The sequence below is a fragment of the Schistocerca serialis genome, chromosome 5, assembly GCF_023864345.2.
Source record: "Schistocerca serialis cubense isolate TAMUIC-IGC-003099 chromosome 5, iqSchSeri2.2, whole genome shotgun sequence".
In the NCBI taxonomy this organism is placed as follows: Eukaryota; Metazoa; Arthropoda; class Insecta; order Orthoptera; family Acrididae; genus Schistocerca; species Schistocerca serialis.
The window spans coordinates 355694409-355720330 of record NC_064642.1 but is presented as its reverse complement, the minus strand read 5'-3'; the positions used below and the strand labels follow the sequence as shown (position 1 = coordinate 355720330).

At 39.2% G+C, this 25922-nt stretch overlaps 1 protein-coding gene across 1 annotated transcript in view; it reads right to left on the bottom strand.

Moving 5' to 3' along the window:
* LOC126482343 (lon protease homolog, mitochondrial-like) overlaps positions 1-25922 on the bottom strand; it is a 153901-nt gene that overhangs the window by 46691 nt on the left and 81288 nt on the right. Inside the window, exons 5-7 of the mRNA XM_050106424.1 lie at positions 7455-7646; positions 5223-5438; positions 4913-5001 (exon numbers count right to left, since the gene is read on the bottom strand). Of these exons, the coding sequence (XP_049962381.1) occupies positions 4913-5001; positions 5223-5438; positions 7455-7646 (497 nt within the window). The remainder of the gene's footprint in view (positions 1-4912; positions 5002-5222; positions 5439-7454; positions 7647-25922) is intronic.

The window sequence follows — 25922 nt, the reverse complement described above, 5'->3', positions numbered from 1 at the left end:
CACTCAGGGGTCCTTGCAGGTCAATGACAATGTTGTGGAGAACATGCATATTTCACAATATCATCAGTAAATTCTGGTGAAGTTTCTATTGACTTAATTTTTGTGATCTGGAAATCCATCGACATCTGAGATTTGATAGAATCCCTCAACCATGGATATGCCTCACCTGCGATGAATACAAAAGGCAACATGACTGAAGTCTTTTGTAGTGGACAGTCTGGCAGTATTTTAAGTTCCCCTTCTCCCATCAAGCGAAATACACTAGAAAAATAAAATCTACAACTTTTGTTTTCTCCTTCATATCCCCCAACATCACCACCTGTATTTGGAAAGTTCTGTACATTATATAAATCATTTAAAGAATTTAGAAAATCATCTCCTGAAGGCACCCACATGTGGAGTCACTGGAGGTAATCCCACAACACTTTCGTAGTTGACTCCATAATTCTTACAATGGTTATGAATCCTGTTGTGAATGTCGCAAACTACCTCTGGTTTGTAGGTACCTATAACAATTCTCATTTCATAGCTTTTATGGTAATTAAATATTACATTATGTTATTAGAAAAATCTTTAGTTGCTTGAATAATAGTCATATATAGAAGTTTCGCCTGTTAATAATACGACAAAATATTCTCCTCATCACATACTATTATTTGCCACAATCTTATTTCAACATCTCCAACAGTTTAAGACATACAAGGAATGTTACGAATATCTGACTTTTTTTGTTGGTGCACGAGTTCAAGGATAAAGTGCTTTACATATGATCCATTTTCTCGAGACTGGTGATAGATAGTGATAGCCTTCTAAGTTTGAAAAATAATTCAGTATGTTAGCTAAATTTTATATGCAGAAATATATGACCCACCACGCACCAAATGCAAGTTCATGGCGACCTCTATTTTTCAATGCAAACTTTCCAAATTCTTTCAGCTGTTTTCATAATCACGAATATCACAATATCTATGACCATTAACAAACTGACAGTCAGTTAATCATGAAGCTGACACATGAAAATCACACTTTTACCGAGTAGTTCCTTTAAAATCATTTGAGAAAGCTTACAGATCAGTCGGCCTGCATATTTGCCATCCATGCAGTGAAGCGAACCTGCTGGCTGCTGCGCCGCTTCCTGGCTCAACTATAACTGGGTGTGAAGCACCAAGCACATGCCCAATGCATAGTTCCACCCTTCTCTTTTGCGCCACTCCACTATAATCCAGAACTTACTAGGGAACTTCATCAATTTGACCTCAAATTTTCTTGAGAAAAAAACATATGAGCTAGATATCAACCCTTGCAATCAATCTCACAGTAAAATTCAGGCCATTATGCAGATACTACGCAGGTATGGCCCTCTCAATGTACAGCTTTTAAACATTTGCACACTCGTGATGTTAGTGAACCAACAAGCTGTTGTGCGACTCCTCCAAGAGCATTATGGAAAGACAGCTAAACTGAAACGATTAAATGTCAAAGAACAGAAAATCTTAAAAGTCATGACCAGTAAGGATCAAAGTTTGCAGTAACTGGATAAAATTCTATACATGGCAAATGAAAGCACATGACACTCTTTACTCTTTTCCTTACGTCTTTAAACTTCGTTGCAGAAATCGTAGAAAATTACATGGATGAAGAAAATAGTGGGTTGACGTTTGGTACAAGTGTACAAGAGGATAACAACGGCAATGATGAAGCTGCCATTTCACAACCGTTACATTCATTAAACACTTTCACTGCTTCAACGGAGCTGGGCCATGCAATCAAGCACATCAGTGTTGGTGAAGGCTTTTTTGATTATGTAAAATCATCGAATATCTCTTTACCTGTGTCTATAACACAGGAATATATGCAACGGGCCATTGCCTTTTAGAAAAAGGGACTATATCTTTCAAGGTCATCAATAAGAGCTTTAAATTATTAAAATAGAGAAGGGATCTGTATGTTTGGAATAATTATGTTGAGAACAGTGGTACGCATCACTGAAAGCTTGCAAAAGTGTACACAATCTGTCTAGATATATTTAACAATGCATACAGCGATAAGTTCATGATCCACGACGTTAACACACAGTGTTCAAGAAGCAGTGGAGGTGGACCTAAATAATTTCAAGGCATCTGCAGGGTGGGTTTATGCCTTCAACAAGAAATATGGTATTTTATCACGAAAGAATAACCCTTGTTACAACAACAAAAAAGCTATCTAAAGAAATAGCCACAATTACTGCCTGTGAAAAATTTCTCACCAACACCAGAGTTGTTACAGAACCAGTCAGTAAACAGAATGTTTATAATATTGATCAGAGTGGGTTTAATTTAGAAATGACGTCAGGTCAAACTCTTGCGAAAAAAAGGACAAAAGATGTCATCACAATCCTTCAGTACATCAATAACATGACTCATAGCTACATCATAATGCCAACAATATCTGCAGATGGACACTTGCAGTCACCTCTGTTTTTATTTTAAAGGAGCCGACCAGATCATTTGATCCGCGAGTCAAACAAAATTTGTTTTGCGGACAATGTTGTAATTGTTGCCTAATCTTCTGGAAAAGTAAACAAGGAACAGTTACAGAAGTGGTGAAAAGAGGTGTTTATAAAATCACCTGAGACAACAACAGATCAATTCGAATAATGGAATCTTTTTCTGGTCATGGAAGTTTGTCAGTGCATGAAGACACAGAATACAATACACGACCATTTCTATATTGACAATACCACCAGGTGGTAGAAGATTCTGCCAACTGCTAGACATATTTGGTTCCCACGTGTTGAAGGCATTTGCCCGAATGTTTAGCATTTCTGGATGTCTGTGTAAACTTCGGTCAGCATAACACCATCCTACAAATACAGTCACTTCTTCACAGGCACTTATGCGCACCGTTATTTAGGTCAGTCTTCCAGTAGACATAGTACTGAAGCGACTACACCAGTGACTGGCCACAATACTGTGAACATCTAGTGTAATACTGTTTTGACACAGGTATTATGTCAAAGTGTGCAATTTCTAATGTGTAGCTGGTGTCAAAAATCCCTTTGCTTTGAACACTTTTATATTGCAATTCATAATTGCAGTGGTGATATGTAGTGTAATTTAATTTTGAATATCATCGATGCTTGTTACCTTCTTTGATACTAGCTGACACTATTAAAATGGAGTACATTTGTAAGAAATATACTTTATGTGCCGCATTTCTTCTTATTCCATCCTCCACTTCCCTAGCTCTTCACATTTCACATTTTGGGGAGCTTGCTGATGTCACTTCACTTCACTGCAGAGCACTGCGCGTTTGGGCATTACACAGCTGCACTGAAGTGGGGTGCTTGACAAACAACCAGAGCACACAAATGTTTAAAGCTGTACATTGAGGGGGCCATAACTGCATAGTATCAGCGTGATGCCCTGAATTTTTGCTTAAGATTGGTTGTAGAGGTTGATATCTAGCTCGTGTTTTTTCTCAAGACAATACTAGGTACAGTTGATGAAGTTCCCTTGTTAGTATATTTTGTTCAGTCAGTGAACAGTTGAACTGCCCAGCATCTCTGAGAATTCCCTGTGTCTTTTGAACTTTCCAATCAATAAAATTTCCCTAAGAATTCCTAACTTTCCATGTTTTAACTTATTGGGATGTACATATTCCTAAACATGTGCGGAGGCTATCAACAAAAGTAAGCCGGGTTTAAAGTACCAGTGTTCTTGACACAAATATTTTGAAGCAGTTTCCCACAGTTATCAGCCAGCCGCCTTGTCGCAGTGGTAACATCAAATCCTGTCAGATCACTGAAGTTAAGTGCTGTTAGGCTTGGCTAGCACTTGGACAGTCTACTGAGTGCCGTTGGCAAGTGCGGAGTGCACTCAGGCCTTTTAAGGTAAACTGAGGAGCTACTTTATAGAGAAGTAGTGGCTTTACTCTCATAAACTGATAACGAACAGGAGAGTGGTGTGCTGACCACATGCCCCTCCATATCCGTATCCAGTGATGCCTATAGGTTGAGGATAACATGGCAATCAGCAAGTACTGTTGGGCTTTCTGAGGCCTGTTCAGATGGAGTTTAGTTCAGTTCCCACAATCTCATATTAATCAAAAGTAACACCTTTTTACACACAAACCAGAGTCTTTATTATTAAGTGAAACAATATTATGAATTTGGGACGACAGCAACACTCACTGTTATCATTTAATGCCATCAGTAACATAATATGTGATTTCTCTAAACAGGCACACTTTTTTCCACATTTTCTGTTGTTCAGCCTCTCCCTTTTTTCTTGAAACTACTGGTGATTCACCTGCACCAATCATTCATCTCTCGCCTGTCACGTTTGATCATTGTGTAACTTTGCATTTCTATATTTATAAACAGTGTCAGGTCACATGAATTGACATTGTAGCTTGTGGTAGTTTGATACTTTTGATGTGATGGCAGCAATGCACTAGTGGTCTTCATAGCAGTAAATTGAAAGTTTGTACAAAATAAATACATAAATAAAAATGCATTACTTGTAATCTTTAGTTCATTTCTGTTCATATCACATATGTATACTAGCACACTCAATGTTAATACAAAGCAAATGGTATACAGAATACACAATCCATTCAATGACATACACTCTAAGACATGTAACTTCATTATAGTGAACCAATCTTGAGAAAGGAATAAGACAACAGTTTTCCTAGTCATAATTATATTGTTTTTCAGTAGTGTTTTTTGAGAGTCCCTAAACATACGGGCCCGACTGAAAACTGAGCATAGGCCACATGAATACCATGACAGACTTTGATGCAACGACTCCTTGACCAGTCACTTAACTGCACAGAATAGTATTAAAGTGAATTGCAGATGACTTGTACTTGAGGAATGTACAACATAAAACTTCACCAATTGCAAAAAAGGAATAACTGTACATACTTGAATTCTGATGAGTGGCTTTCAAGCAGTGAGAGTTTATGCAGTTCTTCATTCAGAACATCCATCACAGGCTTCGGCACTGTTTTATCCTGTTATTTGAAAAATAAATGCAATGTTGCTAAACAAATTTCAAAAGCTTTTAATATAATGCATTCCAATCATTTGTAATTAAATTCTACTTAAGAGTAAATCAAAGCAACACTGTCTAGAGCCAATGGGGATAAAACACAACATTAAGGAAATATGGAACAACAGAGAATCAGTTATTATCCATTAAACAGCAATAAAGATGATGACCTCTCATAGTTACCTTAATTCTCTCCCTAAATTTGTCTTCAATGGCATCTTTATCATCTTTTTCAAGGCCAAGTTCCTTCTTTATTATCTTCAGTTGCTCATGAAGAATGTATTTACGATGTTGCTGTTTCACTTTCTCCTCTACTTCACGGCCAATCTTTTGCTGCAGTTTACTCAACTCAAATTCTTTCTTCAGCAGAGCAAGTGACAGCATAAGGCGCTTGGGTATCTGTATGCAAAAAAACAGATGTAAAGGTACATTGTAAATGAGATTTAGTAAGGTACTGCTGCATTTCTCTAACAGGAAAGTACTTATTAACTACAAAACAGGTCTGATCATTTTGGTTTTCAATTTTTATCAAAACCTAATGCAACACACACCATGAATGCACATAATAATGGAAAAAATAATGAGAAGTAATGGATGTTGTCTAATATTACAAAGATGTATACATGATTTTATCACCAATTCCACTTTTACTAGATGAATGAGCTCAGGAACAACTGTCTTTCCTACTTCTGTACAAAGTAGTCTTCTTACCACAACACAACATTAATGTACAGTGATTTTAATTTTGCGAACAGGTGAGAAAGGCACTTGTTAGAGAGTATGGCACACAGAAAGAAACTCACTCAATGCAACGCAATGAACTCATAAACATCTCACCTGGTAGAACAGCAGCAACTTTATACACCTCACAGTGCATAACAGTAAATGCCAATAACATTATCATTATAATTATCAAATGAACATTCAAGATTTTTTATGCAGTATTGTTTCCCCATTTAGTTTACATTTTCTCATACTCTGAAATACACTGCCAGAAAAAAAAGAATAGTACATCTGGATAGACAATGTAGATTTTGATCTAATGATGCCATATGGCATCTGTGTGGTATTAGATGTACTGATAAAAGTTTTCAATGTCATCCGCCTACAGAGAGCACAGTCACATAACTACCAGATTGCCATCTGTGTCTACCCTTTAACAGGGATGCTCACAGCCAGAAAGCTCAGTATGGCGCAAAGGTGTTAAGCAAGCAGGCTACAATGCCACGGATGCACTCATGCTTCCTGCAGCAAACTAAGCAAGTTTTAAAGGGGTCAAACTGTGGCTGTCTGAGTGGTGGGATGGTCCTTTTGGGGAACTGTCATAGATGTTTTACATGATACATTAGTTGCACAATGAGGCTGGTATCAGGGGCCACATGAACACTCTCACACCTGTAGAAGAGATTCTGGATGGCCATGCAGCACAGATGCCTGCCATGATCGTCTTATTGTAAACACAGCAGTGACAGATCATACAGCTACCACAGCACTGATCAAACAGTTTGTGAGCCCAGACATGTCAACATGAACTGTTGTGAAACAGTTATTAGCAATGGGACTATGTGCACACTCACCTCTAGCCCGTCTTCCATTCGTGTCACAGCATCGATGCACACAGCTCAACTGGCACTGTCAGATGATCACTTGGAAGATGGAATGGTATGGAATGGTCTGCCATCGTCTTCAGCGATGAAAGCAGATTCTGCCTGCACGCAAGTGATGGTCATTTGTGCATACGATGTAGACTTGGTGAGTACTGTCTTGTAAAGCGCATTCATCCACAACACACTGGCCCCACCCCAAGCCTTAATGGTCTGGGATGTGATAAGTTACAGCTCTCTTATACCTTCGGTGTTTCTGAAGGTAATGCTAACCAGCACTCAGTATAACATATCCCAAGACAGTATTTGCCGTCTGTACAACTGACTGGATGCCAGAGTCAGCACTTGCACTGTCGCATGGGGCAGACTACACCGCATAGTAATATGGGTGTTGCAGCATGGGTCAATACCTGGTACCCCAGACCCAATTGTGCTATCGATCTGTAAATGTAATCATTTCATGTACTCCATATGTATTGTTGTAACAATAAATCTCGAGTGAACTAAGGGTGTACTTTTTTTTCGGCAGTGTAGTTCAGTTGTTCTTCACTATGAAGTCGTGTTTCTGTGGCATTAAATGGGAACTTTGGAAAGCTAAGATGTCTGAAAAATTCTTTCCTTCCTTGAATAATTTTGTTACATGGGTATGAGAGTACTGCAGTGAACAGTTAAGATACAGAAAGCAAAGGAAGAGAGAAGATTCAAAAGAATCTATAGTAGTCTGGTAGATAGCAGAATGTAACAACTTGCACTATAGCATGGTATAGTACATACAGGAGACAACAGAAAATGTACAGAATATAGTACTCACATCCATTTCTGACAGAACTTCTTGAAGCTCCTGAGGCTCAGCACCTGTCAAAGCTGCACCCAGATCTGATAGATACACTGGATTGTCAACCACACGTTCACCTTGGTGAAGCATTTGTTGCAGTGCATCACGGTAAAGATGATTCAAATTAATGAGGTCACGAATTGTTTTTATCAGTTCTTGTGTCAAAGCCTGTTAAAAGAAGATGATGATTTATAAGTAAAAACCATTTCTATATTAGTAATCCTTAGCAACTTAAATGAATTCAAACTATGGGAAGTCCACAACAGAGTAACAATATAAAAAGGGTAGACTGCTACTCACCATATACAGGAGACACTGAATCACATTTAAGCACAATGAGAAAGGCTGTTAAAAATTTAAGCTTTTGGACAAATGTCCTCCTTTCAAAATAGATGACGATGATGATGATGATGATGATGATGATGATGATGATTTTAGGTGAGGAGCACTCGACATCGTGGTCATCAGTGCCCTGATGAGAAGTCAGCATATCAATCTTGTGGGTGGTGATGAAGGCTGTCCACACATGCAGAGCAGTTTATAATGCGTTGAAGTCTGCCTCCCCTCCTCACCAATTACCGAAATAGAAAACATACACATTCACACAAGCACAACTTGCAGACCATAGTCATGCCCCAGAATCAGAGACAGTGGCCGTGTGTGTGTGTGTGTGTGTGTGTGTGTGTGTGTGTGTGTGTGTGTGTGTGTGTGTGTTTTCTGCTCAGAAGAAGTAGTTTTTTGACCAAAAGCTGCCCGTCTGACTCAAAGCCTCCTCTATTTGGTAAGTAACAGTATGTCCTTTTCATATTATTGTTAAATTAATTCAATAATTTAATATTTCTAGTAACTTTGGATAAGGAACATTTTATCATGACAATTTATCTAAGACATAAAAACGAAACAAAGAAACTAAATTTTATATCTTAATAACAACTATACTAAGCAATAATATGTATATTATGAATATAAAGTTAACCATTTTAGCACCGGAGAATAGGCATCTAAACTTAGCTAACAAATATTATTATTCTTATACAACTGGTAGAAATATCAAAGTACTTTCAGATTTTCTCATGCATTCAGAAACTCATAGAGCAACCCCCCCCCCCCCCGCCCGAATCATGGACTAGTGTAACTGTTAGATCAAGTCAAGCTGACCTAATACTGGAGTTCCAGTTCTGTTTCAACAGCACAGAGCTTTACGAGGCAACCAGGAATGATAAAGTTCCTCAACCTTTGGACTAACTTACACAGCTAATTACACAGTGCAACAATGAAACTACCCGCAAAACAAAAATATGTGGTTGTTATGTAGATCAGTGCTCTGATGACAATGGTGAAAACCACTGTTCGCTATCATCTAAACTTTCTTCTGGAAATGCAATTTTATCTGCACTTGGCTGCATTATTTACACTGTCGCACCACTAATTACATTCTGTTATTTTAGGAATATTATTACTTAGTGGTGGGAGTAGAGTGGGAGTGGGAGACAGCCACTAGGGGTAGATAAAGGGAAGTTGCAGTTGTCTCAGTCAATTAACTATTGACTATCTCACTATAAAATCACACAGTAACAATTCTTGACCTGTACATCCGCTGACGTGAAGAATACTCAGTGATGTCTAGGATGTGTGTTAATTCACTAAGTCTTTTCTGTTATGTGTATGGCGAGTTTACAACTCTCAAATACATTCCACTTCAACCATTGTCAGAAAGGTGTATAGGTTGTATTTTGAATCAAAGGTAGATGAGGGTCCGTGCTGGGCAAAACAGAACTGTTGCTCATGTTGCTCCTGCTATTTAAGAGGCTGGCTGCATGGAATCCACCCGTCTATGCAATTTGCCATACCACATTAGTGGAGGGAACCTGGAGACACAGCAGATAGCTACTTTGGTTAACGAAAGTAAAAAGAAACTCAAGTAAATCAAAATGGCAGTTTCTTATGCAAATTTGAAATCTGTAATTTGCCCGGTTCCGTATTCTGATTCTCTCCCAGTTTCAAAACCACCAATGGAATGGTCATTGGAATATGAAACAGACGATGGTAGTGACAAACCAACCGATCATGAAGATCTTGTGTACATGCCATCTGCAGTGCGGCTACAACCACAGCCACTGGAACTGAATGATTTTTTAAGAGATCTAAATCGTTCAAAGAAGCATGCAGAATTATTTGGTTCTCGTCTTTTGTGACAATCAAACACTAATATTACATTCCGTAAATGACAGCTTGGTATACTGTAATGACATAAATGGGCTGCTTACAAAATTTGGGATGATCCACAATCCAGAACAATGGGGACTATTTTTACAGGTTCCTGAAAGAGCAGTTACAAAGCTGTTCTCTTACACAACACAAACAAGAAATCTTCGACACCAGTGGCCCATTCCGTTCAGTTAAAGGAAACCTATGAGAATGTGAGGCTACTCCTGAAGTGCACTGGCTGTTCGAATCAGAAATGGAAAATATGTGGCAATCTCAAAGTTCTGGGACTACTACTGCGAATGCAGACTGGTTACGCAAAATACTGCTGTTTATTGTGTCACTGGATAGTAGGGCAAGGAAAGACCATTATGTAGTCAAAGAGTGGCCTTTGATAGAAATTTTCAATCATAGTGGAAAAAAAAATATGTTGCATGAACCCCCTGCTGACAAAGACAGTGTGCTGTTATTGCCACTCCATCTGAAATTGGGCTTTATCAAGAATTTTGTGAAAGTAATTGGCAAAGATGGCTAAGGTTTTCAATTTTTACAATCTAAGTTTCCTGCAATTAGCACTGCAAAAAATTAAGAAGGAATTTTCAATGGGCCTCAGATCCATGGCTTGATGAAAGATATTATTTTTGAACAGCTGCTGACAGATAATGAGGAGTCTGTTTGGCTAACTTTTAAAGATGTATGCTACAATTTCTTGGCAAACGTAATGTCTTGAGAATTAGAGGGAACACACGCTAGACTGTTAAGGTTATAGAGTGCTACATGTCTCTGAAATTACATTTCCTTCATTCCCATTTGGATTTCTTTCCACTTAATCTTGGAGATGTGAGTGACAAACAAGGTGAATGATTTCACCAAGATAGTCCTGCTAAGGAAAGATGAAATAAGGGAAGATGTTTACTAAACTTTTGGTGGATTAGCAAAGGACTCTCCTACAAAACATTTCACCATCCATCCATAAACTGAAAGTTTCCAGGAAAAATTTCTAAATTGCAAGAACATTTCAAGACTTATTCAGATTTCTTGTACTATTTTCGTTTTATTTTATGTTTTGTAATACAAAAATTACTTTTGTTGCATGACCTGTATATTAATCGACTACAGATACTTCCTGTACTGTTACTGAGTTGTTTCCAAGTTTCTTGAAAGTGGTACGTGGGGCACATCTTCCCCAGAAAAACTGGTATGTGGTGGAACATTTTTGATTTTATTTTTGCAATCAGTGTATGTGATTTAGTAAAGAACACATACTCTCACCTTGTGGCAAGACACAAAGTTCAAATTTGTTGCAGTGTGTCATAAGAGGACTTTTAATTTGACAAAGACTCTGAGCCGATGTGAAAATTTACGTTCTGCACATACACAAGGCACCACAGAGATAAAAGAAGCAATTGGGGACAGAAATCATTCTCCGGCAACTAAGTATTGAAACTCAAACCTTCGAATTTACAGTCACACACTTTTCCACAAAGACATATATCTAGTGATATTTAGTAAGGTCACTATCAAAAAAGGATTCCCATGAGATTGTGCTGCACTCACAATCTGTGGCACAATTTTCCACAAGCAGGAACAGCTGCTGCATTGTGTAACAGCAAGGAAACATTTGTCTTCTCTTGGAAATGACACAGCACTCTATCTCCCTTCTCAAGCTGTGGGTTCATGATTACAGATAAGTACTTAGTAAAACTGTTTGTATGTAGTCTACAATCTTACACGGCCAATGCACTGTACTGAACTGTACTCAGGCACCAAACAGAGCTATATTAACAAACATGCTAGGAAAACTTCAAAAAACACCTTCTCAACCTATTAATCATCACCAACATGTTTGGTATTAATAAAACATACAGACATCATTTAATAAGTCAATATCCCAAATCTTTAAAAGAAACTTGCAGACATTTAGCATCAGTAGTTCTTGTGATGTGACAAATAATAATATGATACTCTATACCATATCTTAACATGTCTTGTTCAATTTCAATGATAGCTTCATGACCTGTCCTTGCAGCTATTTGAAATGACTGTGTGGACACACGACCTTTAACATAACTTCACAACAGAGAATTTAAATTTAATTAGGTCAAGAGAGCAATGAAGCAAACAAAAAAAAGGAGTTGTGGTTGGGGACATGTCAAACCACTGAGACACAGTAACTACAAATGCCTGTATGGCAGTAATGTAAAATACCAATATGTAGAAAAATCATTATGGTTTGCTTGTAATTGTAGTATAATTTAAAGCTGCAGTTAATGACCACATACATAATATCAGTCACAGTTTTCTCTTGTCCAAACTATTTATCATCTTACCCCCAATCCATATTCACCTACTACGTTTCCTTCTCTTCCTTTTCCTACTATCGAATTCCAGTCACCCATGACTATTAAATTTTCGTCTCCCTTCACCACCTGAATAATTTCTTTTATCTCATCATACGTTTCTTCAATTTCTTCATCATCTGCAGAGCTAGTTGGCATATAAACTTGTACTACTGTAGTAGGCGTGGGTTTCGTGTCTATCTTGGCCACAATAAGACGTTCACTATGCTGTTTGTAGTAGTTTACCCACACTCCTATTTTTTATTCATTATTAAACCTACTCCTGCATCACCACTATTTGATTTTGTATTTATAATCCTGTATTCACCTGACCAAAAGTCTTGTTCCTCCTGCCACCGAACTTTGCTTATTCCCACTATATCTAACTTTAACCCATCCATTTCCCTTTTTAAATTTTCTAACCTACCTGCCCGATTGAGGGATCTGACATTCCACGCTTCGATCCGTAGAACGCCAGTTTTCTTTCTCCTGATAACGACATCCTCTTGAGTAGTCCCTGCCCGGAGATCCGAATGGGGGACTATTTTACCTCCAGAATATTTTACCAAAGAGGATGCCATCATCATTTAACCATACAGTAAAGCTGCATGCCCTCGGGAAAAATTACGGCTGTAGTTTCCCCTTGTTTTCAGCCGTTTGCAGTACCAGCACAGCAAGGCCATTTTGGTTAGTGTTACAAGGCCAGATCAGTCAATCATCCAGACTGTTGCCCCTGCAACTATTGAAAAGGCTGCTGCCCCTCTTCAGGAACCACACGTTTGTCTGCCCTCTCAACAGATACCCCTCCATTGTGGTTGCACCTGTATCGCTGAGGCATGCAAGCCACCCCATCAACGGCAAGGTCTATGGTTCATGGGGGGAATGTAACAATAGGTTTAGAGAAAAGACACCAAAGAAACTCCTGTTCGTTCCAATAGTTTGCTTGAAACTGACATACTAAGTACCGTATTATTTATTGTATATGAACTAGCTCTGTATTCTTAACAACCCATATGCCTTAATGGCAACCAGGATGCTGCACAATGCCTCTGTGTTCAGGTTAAGGAAAACTCATATTAAAAAAATCTACTATTGTAGACATACACACTTTCATTAATTGTTTCATTAGTAATCAAACCTACTAGTATGAGCGTCCATTCCTTTGCTCTGGAGGGGTAGTTGACTCAGTTGCCTGTTGCCTGCTGAGCTGTGTGCTTCTTCTGCCAGTCAGTTGTGAATTGTGTGTCGCCCGCTGACTAGTATACTCTACAGATAATATCACATTTTCAATTAGGAAAATGTTTTGGTCATATCTCATGAACTGAGAGGATTTCTTTTGTAATTACCCTCATATGTGGATGAAGTGCATCATAGGCACTTATGTAAAATCTAAAACTTTCAGTTTTCTGTACAATCAGACTTGGTAGCCTAAATATACCACCATAGTACAAAAAAGGTAACTTCTTAGCACTTTCCAAGTTGTAATTGTAGTACATATAGCTTGAAGCGAAGTGCCTCATCTAATTAATTCACCTGTTACTGGTAACACCTTGAAAAGTTTTAGAGCTATACCTTAGTCCCTGCACAAAAACAGATTCTCGTCTTGTCACTAGGGTGCGTCCATTCCTTTGCTCTGGAGGGGTAGTTGACTCAGTTGCCTGTTGCCTGCTGAGCTGTGTGCTTCTTCTGCCAGTCAGTTGTGAATTGTGTGTCACCCGCTGACTAGTGTACTTCGCACATTGTTGCTCCTTCTACACAGAATGGCATCACAGTCTCCAAGCGCAGTACATGGGTGGAAAGTGCTTCATAGTCACGAACGGAGAAAGTGTGCACAAAATTTATGTCAGAAGAGACAAATGAGGGAGTAAAAATCCCTTTAAAAAAATAAAATAAAATAAAAGATTTTTGTAGATGTATGCTAGAGAGGGTGGCAACAGCCACTGTCGTTTCTCGTTACACACCCAAAGAGAATAAAGAAAGAGACAGCTACAGGTACTTCACGACTTCCCTAATCCTGGAAAGATGTGGAAGAGGGAGAGAGCTTTATATTATGCTAGTTTTGATCACACACAAACAGTGCCCGACATTAAAAACACTAATTCTGTCAATCGGAGAAAATACCACATTTAAAGGAGACAGTTCATAATTACAATCCTATTACATGAGATGCGCTTCCGAAGGTATTATTATTTTGTTCCTATTTTGTTGAGATATTTAAATGTTCATATAATTCACATCGTATGAAGGCCAGAGTCTGGCCAGAGTAGCGGGATGTAGCTCGATCATGTATATGTGGGGTATGCTTGCTTGTGTGAACATGTGCATTTTCTTTTCTGAAGAAGGCTTTGGCTGAGAGCTAACACATAACAGTCTTTTCATCCTGCCTGCAATTCAACATGTCATCTTTACAGTAAGTAGTAATCTACCCCTTTTATAATATTGTTGAAATTCCAACATGGACTCTGCAATGTTTCATTTCACATTGTACAGCATTTACCAGGTGGAAGAGGGCATCAGATAACAGGCAGCTACTAGCTGAATGTTTAGATATACAATGTAAATGCTTTGACTTCTATAATTAAGTGGGAAATTATTGTAAAGAGGGCACATCCATCATATATATCAAAAGATATATTCATAGTGTTCACTCTAGATTCAAAAAGTTGTCAGATGGACCAAGTGACAAAATAAACAAACCTCTTGCAAAAGGACATCTTGTTGTAGTACACACAGGTAATAAGCATATCATGTGAATGTATAGTTGTGCACAATGCAATAAATTTATTCCCAGCTGAAAATGAGTAAATGGTCCACCCTACAGGAGCTATTCTGATTTTGTTCCAAATGTGCTTTTAACATTCAAGTTGGGGTGTAAAACGAAGGATTACCATGAAGAGATAAATGTTGCAAAATTTTCAAGGTAACTATTAGAGACATTACATTCACTTCAAATGCCTGCATAAAGAAGTATTGCAGCTGTACTCGATTACTGTCTTTTTTTGTATTAGGTGTCTGGAACAGAAATTAACATCAAACTGTCCAAGCAACTCCACTATTGTACTTAAAAATGTGAGTTATCGCAATACGCTAGAAGAAAACACACAAACAATGTACAAATAGAAAGCTGACATGCCAAAATGGTTAAATTCTCATAATATTAAATTTTATCAATGGAACACAAAAATTGAGCTATGTGCCTTAATAAAATGCATCAAGCTGAAAATGTGTTAACTGCAGGCAAGCTTTTGGCACATGGACATTCTGTTCTCTGACTGGCACAACATTACCTAGAATTAAATGCAACAGGATTGATATAAGCACAAGTAAAAAATTGGATTACTGTCAACAATGTTACTTTTAAGCTCAACAATGACTGGAAGCTAGCCAAGGAAAAATTTGCCTCTTGTCACTGAGTTACAGTGAGAAGCAGTTTGCAGACACCTCGAAGGCATCAAAAAGAAATATACCGAGCATGAAAAATTAATGGCAAAATAAAAGTTGTTATTGATCTTCATTCTAGTGATTCCTTTGACACCTATGGTGATAATGAGTTTAAATCCTTACTTTCTGACAACAGCGAGATATCAGGAGGTCAGTAATTAATGCTCTATATGTTCTTTATTTTAAATTGTCAGTGTTGCCTTTGAAACTTCATCCACTATATTTTTTTCTATTAATGTTTTCAGTCCGAGCTGCAGGAGATGGTGGTCATGCGTGCATGAGATGTGCTTGCTTGTGTGAATGTGTGTGTGTGTGTGTGTGTGTGTGTGTGTGTGTGTGTGTGTGTGTGTGTGTGTTTTCTTACTGAAAAAGGCTTTGGCCAAAAGTTAAACGTGTAACAATCTTTCCATTGTGGCTCTCTGCAACTCAATGCATCATCTTTAGAGTGTGTAGCAACCTGTCCTTTTCCTAATATTTTTGATTTTTTTTAGATATCCTTCTTGCAGTGTGTGTTTGGACTTTTATTTTCCTTTGACTGATCCTTATTTTTTTATTTGCAGTACTTGAGTCAGATATTGTTGATTTTGAATTTTCGTTTTTGCCACATTATTAGTTGTATAGACATAATCTGCAAGTACAATCATTTACCAACTCATCAGCTGTAGCATAGAAGTTCTATAAGATAGGTGAAAGTGTGAAGGCTTCAGCTGTAGAACTACACTTCCCTACAGCACTGTGCCATCCATAAGAGGACCCCCATCACTACTATTGTCCCTCCCCTGTCACACTGCCTGTGCAGTAATTTTGAACCCACTCTACCCTCCAAGTAATTTTAACAATGGCATTGTGTAAACTGGAAATTATAACATTCACCTCAGGATACAGATATCTTAACTCTTCTACAACTCTCTGTGCAGCACATGCTGGACAAATTACATGCTTTAATTTGGGATAGATAATTGTAAGCACTTCTCCTGCTTTCTTCAAGCAGGCAGCAACATCTGTGGCCACGATGAAAAAGTGTTTTCATTTCCTTTATCAGAGCACAAAATACCACAGTATTTGGTATACCAGTGAAAGTAATCAATTATTGAAAATATATTTTAATTGTATAGATAAAGAATCTACTCACCAAGTGGCTGCAGGAGAACACACATATAAAATATATTACTGTATGTAAGCTTTTGGAGACAGTGGCTCCTTTTGCTGGCAGAAGGGTTGAAGAAAAAGAAAGAGGGGTGAAGGAAAAGTTCTGGTGAGGTTCAGGAAAAGGGGTAGAGTTCGGAAAAGTCAACCAGAAACCTGGGTCAGGGAAAGCCTCTTTCCTCCTCTTTAACCTTTCTGCTGGAAGCAGCCACTGACTCCAAAAGCTTGCATACTGTAATACCTTTTATATGTGTGTCCTCCTGCCGCCACTTGGTGAGTAGATTTTTTATCTATGCAATTATATTTTCAAATTTCAACAACAACATTGAATAAATATTTTTAATACTGAAATAGGTTCTCTCTCTCTACCACACCTGTGTCCCTAGACTGTGCTGGTTGGATACACAGTGCTGGAATTGCATTTCAGCTGGAGGACTAGGGTGGGGTGGAAGTAGTGTCAGGTAATGTGGGTAGAGGGGGGGGGGGGGGGAGGGGGGAGGCAGGAAGCGTGGTTGGGGGTGAGTAGCTAGCAGCTCGAAGGAGACAGCAGGTTTGCGGGCTAGGAATGTGGGAGGGAGGAATGGCATGACACTCAGGCTACACATATGATGCACAATTACCAGAGCCAGATCACTGCAGCCCACAATCAAGGTGGTGTGGAAGTGGACTGAGAGGGGATGACAGGACAGAGCAAGGACGAACTGTTGCTTGACCGAAGATCCTTCCCACCCCTCCTAAAATAGTATGCCATCATCCACCAACCTACGCAATATCCCAATCCATCCACATACTACTCCCACTGCCAACCCATTGCCAGCAGGGAGATCATAGCCTTGGGGAAGACCAAGGTGCGAAACCTGTCCTATCCACCCAACTGGCACTTCCTACTGTAGTTCTGTCATATGCTTAGCCTACCTCATCAGAGGTAGAGTCCCCTGTGAAAGCAGCCATGTTATATACGAACTCTGCCACAGTCACTACACTGCTTTTTATGTCGGTGCGACAAACCACGAGCTGTCCACCAGAATGAATGGCCACTGCCAAGCTATTGCCAAGAACAACGTTGACCACCCAGTGGCACAACATTCAGTTGAACACAACATGATCGATTTCAATGGCTGCTCCACAATACAGGCTATATGGATCCTCCCCTCCACTACTACCTTTTCAGAACTACCCAGATGCGAATTATCTTTGCAACACAGCCTTTGCTCTCATAACACTCCTGGCATCAATGTCTGATAGCTTGCTGTCCCCATACCCTACACCCAATAGTTTTTCGTTTCTCTATCCTGTCACAACCTCCCAATCCACATCAACTTGATTATGAGCTGCACCCCACCGCCTCTGGTACCTGTCCATCACATATCTTGTGCGTGCACCTGTAACCCCTCCCTCCCACATTCCTACCCAGCAAACCTGCTGCCTCCCTCCGAGTTGCTAGTTACTAATCCTCAACCCTTCTTCCTGCTTGCCGCCTGTCTTCCTCTCTAACTAACATATCCGAAACAAGCCCCACCCCACGCCACCCGTCAAAATGCAACCCTGGCATTGTGTGTTCAGATGGCACAATGTAAGGACACGTGTGTGTGTCTACGCGGGTATGCCTGCGTGTGTGTACGTATTGGTACTCGTAACTCAACAAAGGACTTATTCCGAAGGCCAGTAAGTTTTCTTTCTCATTTGTGTATCCCTGTTGATGACTCAATGAGTTGAGTGGTCTGTCACAACTTTTCTTACTATAATTATGTATATCTATGAAATGCACCATGCACAATTCTGGCAACAAGCACACAGTTGTTTTGCACCAGCTAGCTACTAAGAATTATAAGGTACTTCAGGTTCACTCCCATTCAACATTTCAGTGACAACATCGCAAATTTATCTTCCAGGGCTCTCCTCAGTGGAAATGTACCAGTGTGTTGTCCTCTGTCCTCTAAATGCCTGTTCTCCTGCAGAGTATTATCAGCCCTACTTGGAGGAGGAGTTGGCTGTATACATGTTGCTAGGGTCTTGGGTTGTTGTTTGAAGTCCACAGCATAAGTAGATTTGTCTGGTGGCAGAGACTGGTGCTAAAGATTGATTCATCTCTTCTTCAACATTCTGTATTACCTCCTCACGCATGGTGTTGACACTCAAGGCTGCCGTCTCTTGCTTACTCTGTCCGACAGAACTGGCTGCGTAAAATGTTCCATGTCTTCTCTTCCTAGCTATCGTATGAGAGAGGCAAGGTATTTGTGGTGTTCCACAGTTGCTATAAAGACCACATTCAGGAGTATCACATACTTCTTTCATCCAACTCTTTTCTGTTGCAGTTCCTCAATGCGCTGGCACCACTTGACCAATTCCTCTGTCGCTGTGACATCCTTTAATGGTAGAGTTTGGTACATATCTTCTGTGACACCTTCCATCAGGTGTGACTTTTGTCAGTATCTGTCACATTCAGATTTACAATGAGGCATGTGGCCAAAATATTCTGTATGTAAGATTGAATCATTTCCCCATGACATTGTAACCAGTTCTTCAATTATTCTTCCGCTAAGCGGACTTGCTGCTGATTGCCATCAAACATTTTCTCCAATTCAGCACGGAATTTATCCCAGCTATTGTGCTTCTCTTCATTCTTCTCGACACGCTGCTTGACTCTGGCACCCAAGTAAAAGTACATGATTTGCCAAATAATCTCACCCTACCTATTGTATTTGGTGACTCGGCTGAATCCTTTCAGCCATTTCATCAGATCTGGGCAGCGTATCTGATGTGCAGTTGCTTTGTTGCTGTTCTGGAACCCATTGGGACTGCAATACATGGACCTTGAGATTGATGTACTGCTTGTATTGCAGTTCTTGACCATGCAGGCAATAGCTTTTATATTGCCTAATTGGAGCCACACTGATGCAGATATTTTGAAGTACCTGGAACCTTCACCAAACAGTGCCACATTGCAATCACACTTGAGCCCAAATCTGAAAGCACAGTCACTGAAAGTGTATTTACCATGATCATCAATGTACAACTAGAACACAACATAACTCCTGGACAGAGAGAGCATCTATTTGTACAAACATCATCAAACATTCCAGAATGTACAAACATTACAAACGTAAGATATTTCAAGAAGCTTCCAGAAATAACAGTTGATGCGCAGGTTTTAACTGACACCCCACAGCACAAACAGTGCGCTAACCACCACACCACAATACAGCATGTACTACACCTTACGGCAGCATATTTGAAAATTGGCACATGTGGTTGTAGTAAGTCATCTCACGAACTCTGAGATGTGACTGTAGCATGTGATCACTAACAAAGTGGGCGAAGCTCTGAACACCTACATCAATTTGAGGCCTCACCACACAAGGAGAAAACTAGTCTCTCCAACTATGTTCCTGTGATTGTACATGCACGAACTTTCTCCTTAAATGAATCAGAATCATTCTGCAAACCATAACAGCATTCTTTACACAGAGCGCACTTTTTCATTCAATCATGGTCTAATATCAATGTTGCCAGATCCATAATACACAGGGCCATACATTCTCTCTTATGAGTGGACACACCGCCAACTATCTGAAATTCCCACCATCCGCTTCAGTGTCTGATACAGTTTACTGATGCAACAAATGAGGCAGCTACAAACTCAGCAAATAATTGTCTTACTCACATAAATGTATTCCATCATGTAAATATTGCCCCTATTGTGGAATGATCACTTGCTCTACATTAATTGGTCTTTCACAAATATTTCCCATATCAAGAATCTGTTGAAAAGGTTATGAAATGAAACTTTGCTGTAAATTCTTGCTGAACTGTAGTGTGTATCTAACTTGGTCCAAGGTGTCCACCATTTCTAACTAGCAGACAGGGGTAAAATGGCACGGTTGTGACATTATACGAGGGCCATTGCAAAAGTCATGACAATTTTTTTTTCTCTCTTGAAAATGGTATCAAATTTAAAAAATTCTGAAATATGCAAATGGAAGGTTAGTTCATATGTAAACATTACATGTAGGAAGATGGGTGAACACACACACACACACACACACACACACACACACACACACACACACCACAATAAAGATATAGCATGAGAAAAAACACGAAACAAATTTTGTCATTTCAAATGTATTTTACTATCAACTGCAATAGTCCGCAATAGTACACAGCACTATTTTACTCTGAATTGCAACAGTACACAATAGTACAGGGTAGGAACATGAACCTGTGACAACTTGCGAGTCCCTCGAAACAGTCTCCCAATGAATCCATCACATACCGCCAATGCCGTGGAAGATGCGAAATACCTCACCAAGAGCAAATCTTTGTATCTCACACGTCACTGCTGCGGCAATGTCTTCACTTGTTCGAAAGCATGTTCCATGCAATGGCTCTTTCAGTTTTCATATGAGGTCTTAATTGCGAGGGGCTAAGTCTGGTGAATATGGTGGATGCTGCAGTACTTCATATTGCCAATGCATGAGCAAATTCCATACACATGCTGCTGTATGGGCTCTCACATTGTCCTGAAGAACTAACACATCATGTAGAAGTTCAGCACATTTCTCCTCAATAGTCCATCATAGGTGACATTGCAGGAAAGAGCGATAGTAGTGCAGTGGATTAACAGTTTGTTCATGTGGGACAAAATTACACAAAATCACTCATCTAATGTCATATGCTATGATGACCATTAACTTAGAAGGAGAGGGATTGCAATGAAATTCCTGCCTGCATGGTGAAACCGGACGACTCCATTCTGCAGACAAGTGTTTCAGTTCTGTCCCATAGGTCCTGCCCCAGAATTCATCTATGACAATTCCCACAAGCTTATTGTCTCCCTCCTCCCTGTAATACACTAGATGCACATGACAAAATTCATAATGTGTTCATTTCTCCATTTCATGCATGAAGCATCCAGTTCGCACCAACTTTACACATGTGTAGCTCGTTGCATAAAATCCTGTAGATTTGTTGTCTTCTCAATACCAATTCCTGAAGCATCCATCTTCTGTCTTCTCCAAGCATTGGGCAATCTGGGTATGAGCAGAGCCATACGCACATTGACAGATGGCCCAGATCGATGCATGTCGGCCATTGCAACTCTGTTATGTCTGAGTGCATGTGCCTACTGATCACCCATTTAGTACAGTAAAGCAGCATTTCCTACCACTTCCAAAAGCTCCTTGTGGCATTGTCAGGCATTCCTTCCATGGTGAACTGCAGCCTTTACCTAAGAGAGCTGTTCAAGTCAGGTAACATCCACTCTGAATGGGTGCTCAACTCACACTATGGTCTCTCTTCACACTTCATCCTCCTGGAAAGGACAATCATTCGGTGTCATGTCACGTTACTGTCGATTCTTGGCAAGTCTCCTGGTGCCATGGAATGCACAGAGTTTGTAATGTACTATTGTGTACTGTTACAACTGACTGTAAAACACGTCTGTAATGACAAACTTTTATGTCATTTTTTTCTCATGCTATAGCCTTATGGCATTGTGAGAGTTCATCCATCCCCCTACATGTAATTTTAACACATGAACTAACCTGCCATTTGCATATTTCAGAATTTTTAAATTTGTTACCATTTTCAAGACAAAAAACAGTTACCATGAATCTTGTATAGTTGGCATACAGATTTGTATGTAACAGAAGTAGCTTTCACCATCCAGCTCAGAAGAGTTTTGCTGAACACCTTTATACACAGAGCCAGAAGTATTTACAGACCACCTTGGTTCTGAGATTAATCATCTTAAGATGGTGTTCAGAAGGAATGGGTATTCTTCTCCATGACATCAGATCAATACTGATGAGAAAAACCAAGACGCAACACCATCCAAACGAGCCAAGAGGATCAACACACAGCATAGCTCCAATTCTACAGTGCAACCACTAGCAAGACAGGTAGTGCTGAGAAGGCAAGAAATCAAGACCAGTCTTCCAGTCACCAGGAAAAATTACAGAAATTTTGCAACCTGTCAAAGATAATCTCGGGATGAGAGTGCTGGAAATTTACAACATTCCTTGCAAGTGTTGTAGGAGTTACATGGGCTAGTCTATACAGCTGGTTGCCAATCTTCAACATCGCCTTAAACCCAGGCATTTGCATAAATTAGTCAGTATTGGCAAGAGCACAGCCTGTTAAATAAGCACAAGATTTTGTTTGAACATATGAGAATAATTGCTTGCCCTGCGAACTATTGGGACTCTGTGATTAGAGAAGCTGTTGAAATCAGAGTTTGTGAAAACAACTTCAACAGACATTTAACAATGCTTAGAAGTGCGCACTATACAAGGAAAAAACACACAAGAATACTTCTCGGAGTACCCTGCCTGAAGTGATGGATGGCACTGCAAGCAATGCTAAAAAGAGAGCACAAGCAAAATCTATGGATGTAGAGAACGCCATCTCTGCCTGCACCATCATGACGTAATCCAGCCAGTAAGATGCCATTCTGTGGGTATAAAAAGAGGAAACCTTGCCAGTTCATGACAATCAGTTTTAGTCCCTGGCATATCATTGAAAGCTTGGAATTTCATCTTAATTTGACGTGGCAAGTGAACTGAGAAATTTTTACGCAGGAATTCTACAATCTGTCTGTCTGTCCTTCAGTTTATTTATCCTCTTAACCATTAAAACCTGCCGGAGAAGAAGATACATGATTTGGAATACAAATATGACGAATGACTGGAAGCATCCAGGCAGTTGGCACTGCGTCATCAATCATGCTGCAAAAATACAAATCACTTTTATAAATGGCCTGCCCTGCAAATAAATTTAAGCATTTGTTCACATATTTGACAAAAATTAAAATTTATTCAATCAAAACCTTTCTCTAACAAATATTATTATTTACTTTTTAAAAATTACACTACAATTGGTGAGCATAACGTCTGTGAGCGTAATAATGCTAGATGAAAATATCAATTTATGTAAACTAGCAATGCAAAATTCTTCCTTTCATATGCATTTTTGGACACTACCACAAAAATAAGAATGATAAGAGCAAACAATATTAATGAAAAAAAATAAGGTACAATTATTACACTTTGTTCGAGACAGAAAGTCACCAAAGTGAGAGAACAAAATTGTAAAATGACCTCAAAGCCTTTTAAAATTGCCTGAATGATCAATTTTGACAAGGAAGTTTTGGAAATCCACAGTGTTTCAATAATGGCAAAACGTTTGGTTGCTAAAGCATTTGACGGTAGATGCTTTACTGTTGAGGCGTAACAGTAAAGACTAAATTATTTTGTTCTTTGCTTGTTAGCCATTGTTGTAGACATTATTTACAATAGTTTTAACTAAAACCACTGAATGAAAATAACTTATTTACTATACTGGATAAAGTTGAGAATACAAACAACATGTCCAAAGAAAAATCGAGCAATGAGTAGTTTTCTGAGCACAAATACTCGGTTGAATTCAGACAATATCACGACAGAAAAATGAGTTAATAACTGACAACGGAAATACATTGTACCAGGGCAACAATAGCTCACATGTAAAAATGTGATCCACATTTGGCACAACACTGAATGAAAATGTGTGTAACAATAGAAAGCGCCAATGGCATGTCATTGCAGCCACAAGATGGCAACCCATTTTTACAAACCGATGTAGAGAAAGAAACGGCACCAGGATTCGATACTCCACAACGCCCATCCTGGAAAACCATGTGATCTTCAATAAGAATTTTATGTCACCAATTATAGGCAATTTGGCCTTAAATGATGCAGGTGGCATGGATTTAGTAATATAATACATACACTCACTCAATGTTTACGCAAATCAATAATGAATTCACACAAATTAAGTCAGATGAACAGCAAATTCTCCCAGGTGCTTGAGGAACAAAGTTACAAGTCAACTAGATGATCTCGTGGCTAAACAAGATTCCTTACAAGTAGCACATCCCAAGATGGAAAAAAAAATTATCTACTGTTCAAACAAGTGTGTCTGAATTATAATCGACTAGCAATGAACTTCCAGGCAGAATGCAGAAACTATCAGAGGAAATGGGTTTCATTAAACTGTAAAAAAATCTAAACAATCGCAAAAGCTAGGTGCGGTGACTCTACCACCACACGAAAGGTGGTACACGAGAATTGAACCTGTATACAGAAAACAGCAAGAATGGTACCTGATAAAGAAACTGAGAGCATAGTAAAAGCAGACAGGAGTATGAAGCTGCGGTGCAGCACTTGCCATCTGAATCAGTGCCATGTAACGTATGTGCACACAAACCAAATCCAACTTAATTCATTTAACATATAAAAAACTCTGTGACACATGCGAGAAAGTATGTACACACCTTTTCCAATACACAATGCCATGGGAACAGATTATAGTACTGGTAATGACGTAAAGACGCCAGCAACTTATCAAGTAAACTACCAGATAATATCACCTATGCCAATGACACAAAACCCCGTGGGTAGGACCCTCACCCTCATCTGTATTACTTGAAAAAATGTTGTTTTTCAGGTTTTATCATCAGAATCAAAAAGGTGCCACCAAAGGTATTTATAAAATCTTTCCATCACATACTATCACATAATTGGGAAGAGGCTCAAAAAATACATTATGTGGTAGCCTTCTTCCAAGGAGATGCTTTACTGCGGGTGGCAGATGTAACGGAGCAATGCTGAACATACGCATAATCTGAACAAACCTTTTTAGGCAAACTTATAAGGGAGGTATTCAACACAGAACCCTACAACAGTAAATAAAGGGGCTTACTGGGGTCATGTGAGAAGAATATTAACAAAATGAGGTACTGAAACTAGATGTGCTCCAGATTCTTGAAGGGAAATTACCATCAAATATCAGAGAAAATCTTGTTACAGTGTCCGAGACAGATTTAAAATACTTTCTTTCTCTGTTGGATTCCACTGATCTCAGTCATGAAGACACAATGGGACAAACTAACAATAAAAAATATGCACAATAATGCATGGGGGAATGGGAACCCCAACAATGCCAATTACAATAATAATGACTGAGCCAATTGGCACCATCCCATTCCACTTATACACAATAATAATAACAAAAACAGGGAAATGCAAATTACCGCATAAGTAACAATTACAGGGGAAGTGGAGTATACAAATACAACCCTGGATATCAGAACAGAGGCGGCCATAAAAACAATGACAATGGCCGTGGTCATAGCTGGCAAGGTGTTCCAGGTGTAACTTGGGGAAACATGGTAATGGCAGACTCGGAAATACCCAGTCAGCACAATACAAGGAGGTGAGCTGTGCTAGTCAAAATTCACATCCCCATGTGGACACCAATTGGAGTAAGTGGA